Genomic DNA, 11,337 nt, shown 5'->3' on the forward strand with positions numbered 1-11,337 from the left:
ACTGGAAGTGCAGGAGAAAACTTCCTGCAGACTAACTCGCAACTCGCGAAGAGATTTGCTGTGAAAACTCCACAACAATATAGTCTTGAATATGTAAGTATTATTTGAATATAAGTATATAGAAATTCATTCAAAATAGGACTATACAGGCTACTACTTTTTTTATTCTTTACATTTTAAGAGATTCAACTCGAGCAAAATCAGCCACAGTGTAAAAGTTTCTTTGTGACTGAATTACTTCCTTGTTCCACTTGAAACAGACTGAATTGTGCTAGTAACTGAAACTTGCAAAGATGAGAGTAATGTCTGTACTATTACACAGAAAAGACTAATAAGCAAACTAACTTTTATTATTTCATCAATAATCTCAGAATTGGGGTCCACTGTTGTTTGTTTCTCAATGTTCTTCAAACATATATTCTGTTTAAATGCCATATCTTCTTTTTTGTTCCACAGAGGAAATAAAGCCATACAGGTTTGGAATGAAATGTGGGTGAATAAATGATGACAGTTTCTGTGTGAACTTTAACTAAAACCCCAGCAACAATGGAATTACCCTGTAACCTCAGTCGGCAGAATAGCATGTAAGAGAATGTCCTTAAGAATAACTCAGAAAAAAGAATAATGGGTGTTTGAACACTTTAAACTATATTCATAGAGACTAAAATGTTTTATTCATAAATTAAATATTCATAATCACAATAATGTTTATTATTATTTTGATGAGTATTGTGTTAAATTCTTGCTACACAAACATTCTGACAAATATATGCCAAAATCTGCAGAAAGCCGAACATTCCACCACGCAGACCAACTCTGATTCATCGAGGACCTCCAAAACGATACCGTCTACATGCAGAGAGGAAGGTTCTTGATGAATATGGAAAAGTCAGAAAATGGAAATTTGGGAAGAAAGACACCAGTAAACCAAACAAAATCATTATGTTGGTGGGAGAGACCGGCGTTGGCAAGACAACTCTCATCGACACCATGGTCAACTACTTACTGGGAGTGAAGTTTGAGCATGAAGAGTGGTATGAAATCACAGAAGAAGTCGTCAGAGATCAAGCAGAATCACAAACCTCTGAAATCACCATGTATGAGGTCTATTCTATGAAGAGTCCCATATCTCTCACCATCATTGATACTCCAGGCTACGGAGACACTAGAGGACTGGACAAAGATCTGGAAGTTGCTGAGAATTTAGCCACTTTGTTTCAGAGCAATGATGGAGTTTGTGAAGTCGATGCTGTGTGTTTTGTGACTCAAGCATCCAAGAATCGTCTCTCTGACAGACAGCATTACATTATCAGTTCAATTCTGTCTTTGTTTGGAAAAGACATTGTGGACAACATCGTGTTTTTAATCACACACTCTGATGGCCTGCCACCCAAAAACGTCCTCGGTGCCATTAAAAAAGCTAGAATCCCCTGCAGACGAGACAAAAGTGGCCAACCTGTTTATTTCTCATTCAACAATCGACAGGCTGATGATCGTCACACAAGAGAACGTCACATTCGCGCTCAAAGAGACGCTTGGGAAGACAGCATGGAAGATATGAAGCAACTCCTTCAATCTCTGAATAAAATGAACAGAAGAAGTTTAGAGTTGACTTCAGATGTCTTGATCGAGCGCATTAGATTTGAAGCGTATATCAGCAACTTACAGCTGCGAGTTCAAGAGAAGGAGCTAAAAAAGGCTGAAAAACTTCAGATTCAGGAGGCAATGATGCAAAACAAGAAAAATGTTGAGGAATGCAGAAACTTTGCAATTCAAATAAACAGGACAGTTAAGACGAAGGTGCCCATTGAAAGCAAGTCATGGAAGCACAGGAAGGCAACAACATGCACAGTCTGTCAAGAAAACTGCCATGAGTTTGACTGCTGGTGGGGTTCAAATCCCAGCAAATGTGAAGTCATGAAAGACGGCTTCTGCACCGTGTGCACAGAGAGGTGTCATCACAGCAAACACGTCAAAGAAAACAAGAAATACGTCATCAGCACCTCAAGCACAACAATAGAATATGACTCTGTAAAAAAGCAATATGAAAAAGCCAAAGAACAGTCCAAGACATATTTGGCTTTAATGCAACATCTTGACAAAGATCTTAAGGAGAATGAAACTCATAAGTCAATTCTTCTATCCGAAGCTTACCAGACCATCAAGAATCTGTCTCAGATCGCATTAAAACCAGACTCTGCCTTCACTCTTCAGCATCTCGACTTCTTCATCCCCAGAGTGAGGGAGATTGGGAAAGAAGAATGGGTCCGAGAGCTGGAGGAGATGAGGAGAAAAGCTGTATTCGATGAAGCCAATAAAGATGCTCTGAGTTATCTTAAAGCTGGTTTGGCAAAACTAGATCTTTTCTTTGGTGGGCAATGAACAAAACACGTACGGATGAAACAATGAACATGAAAAAGATTGCTTACAAAGAGAAATCAATGCATATGACTTTCTGTGCAGGTGCTTCACTCATAAATACCAGGAGTTGCTGGTATATATGTGAATATATGATAATAATTTTCAACTGTTTCGCTGTTGTTGTTGTTGTAAAACTACTTAAAGCCATGACAGAAAGTTTCTAAAACATATTTTTATCATTTATTTGTGTTACTGTTTTACCCTTGTTCCAAAACGTTTAAATCTTAAATACACAACTAAAAAGTGCCCCCAGGTACGTTTATGCCATGAGACCAGGTTGCATGTGACACACAAGAGCCAATAGCATTCCACAACCAAAGCTGACGTAACGCTTCATAACGTAAGATTGCTGTAAAGACAAAATAAACATTCGCTCGCTAAAAAATAAATCATTTCTGATCAATGATTTAATAACCACAAACAACCTGGATTCTATGTTTCTAAATTAAACATGTTTAGAAGACAGCTGCAGTGCAACAGTCCTCAATGAAACACCTCCTAACTTTAATTTTATAAGTGTCTGCAAGAACAGTTGAGTGGGTTTTACTTAATTTTACAATGTTTATATTTACGCTGTCTTCTACACGCTTTCTTCTTTGTCTAAACTTCTACAACATTAAATTGAGTAGCAATATAGAATTTACTTTGTTTTTTAATTATTGACTGAACTAACTTTTTCATATAGAAATTACATTTGTATTTACTGTAGTATTTATTTCACCACAGAGTCATTTATATCAGTGCAATTAATATTTGTTTTGTATTATTTGAAAGAAGTTTATTGTAAAATGTTTTATTCAAGAATCTCTGAATTAATCTCGTATGATCATAATCATAATTATTAAACGGTATTTCTTTAGGTGTACTTTTTTTATGTAGAAAAACATTATTGTGCAACCCTAAAGTACAAAGGAAATATATCAAAGATGAGTTTGTTTCCTTATACTCACAGAGATAGTTTAATGTCACTCGTTCAGTCGCATTTTTCAGCTTCCAGCTTCAAAAAAACACAACTGTGGTTGTGGTTACACAGCTTTTCAACTATTTTTTTCAGCAGCCCAGAGTCTGAAAGCTGCAGATAAACCCTGCCCCCACCCTCCCCCTTGACAGCTTTGTAAAACCAATCATTCACCCTTGATCTGATTTTTGGACATCAGTGACATTCCTGTAGTGAGATTAAACTCAGCACAAAATTTCCACAGAAGTGAAGTCTGAACTCCTCCAAGATGACAACCATTATTTCATCTTGCTCCAATTAGTCTCTTGATGCAACAATTAATCTTTCAGCTGCTATGCATAACAAAAACATACAAAACAAGCATACACATGTAACAACTGGTAAGCATATACTGTGCATATTTATTTATTTAAAGTATCAGCACTTTTCAGATTCCTAATTATTTCTATGAACACTAATAAAAAAAAAATGCATGTCAATATCTGTATGCATGATACAAAACACACAGTCAGTGTTTTAATTCATTAGTTACATACAACTTCCAGCAGGCAACCATGTGTTTTCCTCGTCATTTTATTCATAAGCTATTCAGATATTAGAATGCATATTTGCCTGGGAGGAACCTCAGTTAGTTAGACTTGTTAAACAAACCCGTATTTCCGTCAAAGCCGACACTTCAGCCAGACACTCGACGCAGAGACTGCCGTGTAAGAATATTCTAGATTTGTTTAATAGCTAAATTGTGTCTCTAAAAATATATTGACATGAAATAATATTCCTCAAATATATGTTTTTTTTAATGTTTAAATGATTAAATATAATAAAAGCTTATATGTTAAATAAACAACACAACTTTACATTTACAAAGTATTACTCAAACTAAATAATTCATTGTTTTTTATTGTTGTTTTCCCTGTAAACAGACTGCAGAGTGAAGGCAACGTTCTTCTGGGAGGAACACATTTAGTCCAGTGATCACCATGAATGTCCAGTGAGTTGAAATTCATGTGCTTTCTGTAAAGCTAAATTATTTGTTTATTTATTGGTGATTAATTGCTAATATTCTGTAGTGATACTGAACTATGAACTGATTTTATAACAATCCAATACTCATATACTGGTCCTGATCAGGTGCTCTATCATTAAAAGGACAAAACTAGACAGAAAAAGTATTAAATGAAGGAGCATCATTCCATTGGCTGTAATGTTTTTATGGCGCCGTCTAGTGGACTGAATGGTTTTTGCACAAAATATAAAAATGCTTTGATATGCACTCACCTAAAGGATTATTAGGAACACCTGTTCAATTTCTCATTAATGCAATTATCTAATCAACCAATCACATGGCAGTTGCTTCAATGCATTTAGGGGTGTGGTCCTGGTCAAGACAATCTCCTGAACTCCAAACTGAATGTCAGAATGGGAAAGAAAGGTCATTTAAGCAATTTTGAGCGTGGCATGGTTGTTGGTGCCAGACGGGCCGGTCTGAGTATTTCACAATCTGCTCAGTTACTGGGATTTTCACGCACAACCATTTCTAGGGTTTACAAAGAATGGTGTGAAAAGGGAAAAACATCCAGTATGCGGCAGTCCTGTGGGCGAAAATGCCTTGTTGATGCTAGAGGTCAGAGGAGAATGGGCCGACTGATTCAAGCTGATAGAAGAGCAACTTTGACTGAAATAACCACTCGTTACAACCGAGGTATGCAGCAAAGCATTTGTGAAGCCACAACACGCACAACCTTGAGGCGGATGGGCTACAACAGCAGAAGACCCCACCGGGTACCACTCATCTCCACTACAAATAGGAAAAAGAGGCTACAATTTGCACGAGCTCACCAAAATTGGACGGTTGAAGACTGGAAAAATGTTGCCTGGTCTGATGAGTCTCGATTTCTGTTGAGACATTCAGATGGTAGAGTCAGAATTTGGCGTAAACAGAATGAGAACATGATCCATCATGCCTTGTTACCACTGTGCAGGCTGGTGGTGGTGGTGTAATGGTGTGGGGGATGTTTTCTTGGCACACTTTAGGCCCCTTAGTGCCAATTGGGCATCGTTTAAATGCCACGGCCTACCTGAGCATTGTTTCTGACCATGTCCATCCCTTTATGACCACCATGTACCCATCCTCTGATGGCTACTTCCAGCAGGATAATGCACCATGTCACAAAGCTCGAATCATTTCAAATTGGTTTCTTGAACATGACAATGAGTTCACTGTACTAAAATGGCCCTCACAGTCACCAGATCTCAACCCAATAGAGCATCTTTGGGATGTGGTGGAACGGGAGCTTCGTGCCCTGGATGTGCATCCCACAAATCTCCATCAACTGCAAGATGCTATCCTATCAATATGGGCCAACATTTCTAAAGAATGCTTTCGGCACCTTGTTGAATCAATGCCACGTAGAATTAAGGCAGTTCTGAAGGCGAAAGGGGGTCAAACACAGTATTAGTATGGTGTTCCTAATAATCCTTTAGGTGAGTGTATATATATATATATATATAAGTTGAGTAAAGCTAGTGTCACTAATTAAAAATCAGCAAACAAGCCAATATATTCCAAAGTTATATAATTTATGAAAGATTTTATGAAAGTGTTAAAAACAGATTTGTGTCGAAAATTCAGTGATCATCTCTGGTTAATTTCATCACTGCTTGTATTTTGAAAAATCAAGGCTTTTTTCGTCCTGAACATGGCATTTATTCGCTACATAAAAGATGTAACAATAGTGATTTAGCAAGCAGTTACATGCATTCTGTTTCTTTTAACTGCTGACATTCCAGTTATTTTGTCTAACAAACGAAGAATGAGCATAATATCCCTTTGGTAAATCTAATGTCACGAGACATGTTCACTTCACATTTTCAAGCTGCTTCACTGACATCATTCTGCAGTTAAAACACAGATTGGAAGATTACATGAAAGCTAGATACGTTTCAATAAGTTGTTCTGTATATTTCAACCCACCTTCTCACATTGATTCGTGCTTATGTCGTGCTAAAATTAGAAGAAAAGAGGAAGAGAATATATATATATTCTCTCCCACAAATTAGTTGTTTTAAAGTACTGAAAAATAAAATTATAACTATATTTCTCGAGTTATTTTGTAAAATATATCTTGGTATAAATTGCATTTTTTCATTGGATTTCTACTTTCAGTCTCGTATTTCTTACAGTACAGTATAACATGTTGTTTCTTCTTGCCCACAAAATTCACACCTTCCCGTATCATGATTACCCATTTTATAAAGTGTACCTCTTGTGTGTCCAAATCTCATCCCTGATATTACTATCTCATCTCTCCTGTTTTTACCTGCACTTCTCATCTCTCCCACTTTCCTTTGAATTCTGTAAAACCATCAACCTTCTTTCTCATTATTCCATTGTTTTTGCCACCTTTCCTTCAGTCTTTTCTTAATTGATTTTATTCTTACTTAGATTAACAATTAAGTTGATGTTGTTATTTTTAACTGCTTCATTTGCTTCTGCAGTTTCATCTGCAGTTTCATTTTATGCATGAGCTTAAAAAAATACCTTTAAAATTAAGATCATGTGATAACACATAGGTTAATGGTATATATTTTTTTACGAGTACTTATGAGTAGCCCACTTTATATAATCTTAAGAAATGTTCTATTTTCTGAAAGAAAGAAAGAAAAAAAAAAATACTTGAAATGAGCCCTTTAAATGAGCCCTTTCAAATACAACTTGGTGTAAACGTTTTACAGGATTATGTAAAAGTAAGGTAACACTTTATTTCGATAGTCCACTTTAGACATTCTACTAACAGTAAGTAACTGTGCAACTACATGTCAACTAGCAGTCATTAGAGCATTAGTAGACTGTCTGTTTAATATCTTCTAACACTTTATTTTGATGGGTCCACAACATACAACATACTAGTTTACATGTAGTTGACACATAGTTACAAAGTTACTTATAGTTAGTAGAATGTCTAAAGTGGACTATCGAAATAAAGTGTAACCAAAAGTAATGCCAGAATGTGATGGGCCTTACCTGTTGAAATATTGTCTGAAGAAATTACAATGTGTTAAAAAAGTATGAATTAAATGTATACATTACCCATAATCTCACTCAAAATATTTCAATTCTTGCTATACAAACATTTTGAAAAATATTTGCCTCCATCTGCATTTTACAGAAAGCCCAGACTTCCACCACGCAGACCAACTGTGATTCATGAAGGTCCTCCAAAACGATACCATCTGCATACACAGAAGAAATCTCTTGATGATAATGGGAAAGTAAGAAAATGGACTTATGGGGAAAAAGACGCCAGTAAACCAGACAAAATAGTTATGTTGGTGGGAGAGACTGGTGTTGGTAAGACGACTCTCATCAACACCATGGTCAACTACTTACTGGGAGTGAAGTTTGAGGATGAAAAGTGGTATGAAATCACAGAAGAAGCAGCCGGAAATCAAGCAGAATCACAAACCTCTGAAATCACCATGTATGAGGTCTTTTCTATGAAGAGTCCCATATCTCTCACCATCATTGATACTCCAGGCTACGGAGACACTAGAGGACTGGACAAAGATCTGGAAGTTGCTGAAAATTTATCTGCACTGTTTCAAAGCAAATATGGAGTTTGTGAAGTCGATGCTGTGTGTTTTGTGACTCAAGCATCCAAGAATCGTCTTTCAGACCGACAGCATTACATTATCAGTTCAATTCTGTCTTTGTTTGGAAAAGACATTGTGGACAACATTGTGTTTTTAATCACACACTCTGATGGTCTGCCACCCCAAAATGTCCTCGGTGGCATCAAAAAAGCTAGAATCCCCTGCAGACGAGACAAAAGTGGCCAACCTGTTCATTTCATTACATTTACATTTATTCATTTAGCTGACGCTTTTATCCAAAGCGACTTACAATTGCTATATATGTCAGAGGTCGCACGCCTCTGGAGCAACTAGGCGGTTAAGTGTCTTGCTCAGGGACACATTGGTGTCTCACAGTGGATTCGAACCCGGGTCTCTCACACCAAAGGCATGTGTCTTATCCACTGCGCCATCACCACCATATTTCTTATTCAACAACCGGCAGGCTGAAGAACGTCACACTAAAGAACGTCTTGTTCGTGCACAAAGAGACGCCTGGGAAGACAGTGAGAATGGCATGACGTATTTCCTTCAATCTCTGAATGAAATGAACAGAAGAAGTTTAGAGTTGTCTTCAGATGTCCTGATGGAGCGCATTCAATTTGAAGCATCCATCTGTAACTTACAGCTGCGAGTTCAAGAGAAAGAACTGAAAATAGCTGAAAAACGTCAGATTCAGGAGGCAATGATACTAAACAAGAAAAAGATTGATGAGTGTAAAAACTTCACCATTAAAATCAAAAAGACGGTCAAACAGAAGGTTCCTATTGAGAGCAAGTCATGGAAGCACAGGAAGGCAACGACCTGCACCATCTGTCAGGAAAACTGTCATGAGTTTGACTGTTGGTGGGTTTCTGATCCAAGCAAATGTGAAGTCATGAAAAAAGGCTACTGCACTGTGTGCACAAGCAAGTGTCATCACAGCAAACATGTCAAAGAAAACATGAAATACGTCATCAGAATTTCAAACGTCATGATGGAGTTTGACTTTATAAAAAAAGAATATTTAAAAGCCCAAGAACAGTCTGAGATATATTATTTTTTAATGGATCATCTTGACAAAGATCTGAAGGAGATTGAGGACCAAAAGTCAATTCTTCTATCTGAAGCTTACCAGACCATCAAGAATCTGTCTCAGATCGCATTAAAACCAGACTCTGCCTTCACAATTCAGCATCTCGACTTCTTCATCCCCAGAGTGAGGGAGATTGGGAAAGAAGAATGGGTCCGAGAGCTGGAGGAGATGAGGAGAAAAGCTGTATCCGATGAAGCCAATAAAGATGCTCTGAGTTATCTTAAAGCTGGTTTGGCAAAACGTTTCCTGACTGGGAAATGATTGAATCCAGCAGAGTGAACAAAGAAGTAGAAGCCTGTTGCTGACCATTAGAAATCAGTGCAGCTGATGCACACATGTGTTTCCATTCCCTTGTTTACATCAATCAGAATTCAGTTCATTTTTGCAATATGAAGATCACATAAAAAATTATAATTTTCTTAAAATATGAAATTGTACCATCAAATTTCGAAACCTCATATTGCAAAATGTTATATTCTTTATATTTGAGGCGATTCAACTCAACAGATAAAATCAGCAACCGTATAAATGTTTCTATTATGTGACTAATTTACATCCTGGATCCACTTGTAACACAGATTTAATTTTGCTAACTGGATCTTTAACCAAATCATTAAGCAATATGTGGACTATTACTACTACTACTATAAAAAAAAAAAAACCCTAAGGAGGGAAACTAATTTTATTAGTTGATAAAGAACCTCAGAATTATGCCCAAAAGTTTGAGAAATGTATGTTTTTACAATGGTCAATGGGGCAAAGTATTGCTTGGTTTCCGTTTCTTAAAATAGCTTATTTTCTGTTCCACAGAGGAAATAAAGACATACAGGTTAGGAACGGCATTCGGCATAAAACATGTGCAAAATCAGTTGTGCGGATCACTCTGCTGTGGCGACAGCAAGCCGAAGAAAAAGAGAGAGGTTAGGAACGACATGAGAGAAAACAAATGAAGACATCATTTTCTTTTCTTTTTTTTGGATGGACCAACATTTTAACACCAGCAACCATGGATTTGCCTGAAACCAGTGTCAGCGCAGCAGCAGCACGAATGAAGGTCAAACCTTGTAGTAGTAATATATTTTAATGTTTTTAGTTTTTTTTGACGAAATGGTTGTATTTAGTTTCACAGTGACAGTGTTTTTTTTTTTACATATTTTCCTATTATGCACAGCGTAGTAAAAGCACATAACCAATACAATACAAATACACAATTAGCTATACATTATTACAAATAACATTATACTGATTATTGGTAAATTTCAAATGTACGTTTATCTGTAACACATTACATGCAGTTCTGTCACTGTCCACTAATTAATATAATAGGAACCTATTAATATGCTCACATTTAATGTTAGCTTACCTTCTTTAGTCATTTTACAAAGATTTCTAGCCTAGCAGCCAAACTGCACAAAATATGAATTTGCTACGGAAAAAGTTCTTTCTCTCTTGAACATGTGACAGAATGTCAAAAGCCCTTTTTTGCTTTATACAGATTGTACTCAATACAGTCTCTTTTTTTGCTAGTTTGTTCATTTATTTACAATGTTTTCCATCGTAAAGTTTTGTTGTGGGTAATCTTACTCCTTCCATCGTAAAGTGAAAGAATTTAACATTTTAAAAGCTGTTTTACATGATTGAGCTTACCACATGGGGATATATATATATATATAAAACTAGGGGAAAACAAGAGTGTGGCTATTATCATGGCGAGAACATTTATGGCTGAATTATATAATGTTTTTATTATTCTGTTTTGCTAAAATTCTTAAAACTGTATTTGGCTTAACTATTAAAATCTGTTAAAAAAGACCAGCAACAATCTAATAAAATATGTTTGGGAAACACAACTGGCTTTAGATCTTTAGCCTGTGTTTTAGTTTTCTTTTTACTTATCATTTTCACCACTAGATGTCCTCAATGTATGTACACTTTTCAAATTTTGGATAATTATCCTGGCTCAAAACAACACCTTCAGTTTATTAAAGTCATGCATTTGGCAAACACATTTTGATCACCATAAACACTGTTCATGTGCACACAATATAAAACATTTATGTGTCTTGCTAGTTTTTTTCCCTGTTTAGTTCTCCTAAAATAAACAGGGCTATTTTAAAGATAGCAATGTAATTCACCTTACATTTACTTTGTATTAAAATGTACAAGTCTTATATGGGAACATATCATTTGAATAATTCTGCCCAAAACACCAATTCTTTTGTTCAGCAATGCAGAGCAAAAGCACTTAATG

General features: G+C 36.3%; 2 protein-coding genes across 2 annotated transcripts; both read left to right on the forward strand.

Annotated features, from left to right (window-relative positions):
• On the forward strand, positions 1–3,279 carry LOC306873976 (uncharacterized protein). The gene is made up of 3 exons (XM_079423617.1): positions 1–93; positions 457–584; positions 786–3,279. The coding sequence occupies exons 2-3, from the start codon at positions 547–549 to the stop codon at positions 2,380–2,382; spliced, it is 1,635 nt and encodes a 544-aa protein (XP_079279743.1). The 5' UTR covers positions 1–93; positions 457–546; the 3' UTR covers positions 2,383–3,279.
• Positions 3,280–4,049: 770 nt separating this feature from the next.
• On the forward strand, positions 4,050–10,922 carry LOC306873978 (uncharacterized protein). Its single transcript, XM_079423620.1, has 4 exons — positions 4,050–4,086; positions 4,303–4,370; positions 7,549–8,221; positions 8,400–10,922. Exons 2-4 carry the CDS (start codon positions 4,360–4,362, stop codon positions 9,345–9,347), a joined length of 1,632 nt encoding a protein of 543 aa, XP_079279746.1. The 5' UTR covers positions 4,050–4,086; positions 4,303–4,359; the 3' UTR covers positions 9,348–10,922.
• Positions 10,923–11,337: the final 415 nt, after the last annotated feature.

The sequence above is a fragment of the Barbus barbus genome, assembly GCF_936440315.1.
Source record: "Barbus barbus genome assembly, chromosome: 1".
In the NCBI taxonomy this organism is placed as follows: domain Eukaryota; kingdom Metazoa; phylum Chordata; class Actinopteri; order Cypriniformes; family Cyprinidae; genus Barbus; species Barbus barbus.

Coding starts and splice junctions, on each gene's coding strand:
- LOC306873976 (XM_079423617.1), top strand. CDS start 547: ATGGAATTACCCTGTAACCTCAGTCGGCAGAATAGCAT. Junction 585..785: donor CTCAGTCGGCAGAATAGCAT/GTAAGAGAATGT, acceptor CAAAATCTGCAG/AAAGCCGAACATTCCACCAC.
- LOC306873978 (XM_079423620.1), top strand. Junction 8,222..8,399: donor GAGACAAAAGTGGCCAACCT/GTTCATTTCATT, acceptor CTCACACCAAAG/GCATGTGTCTTATCCACTGC.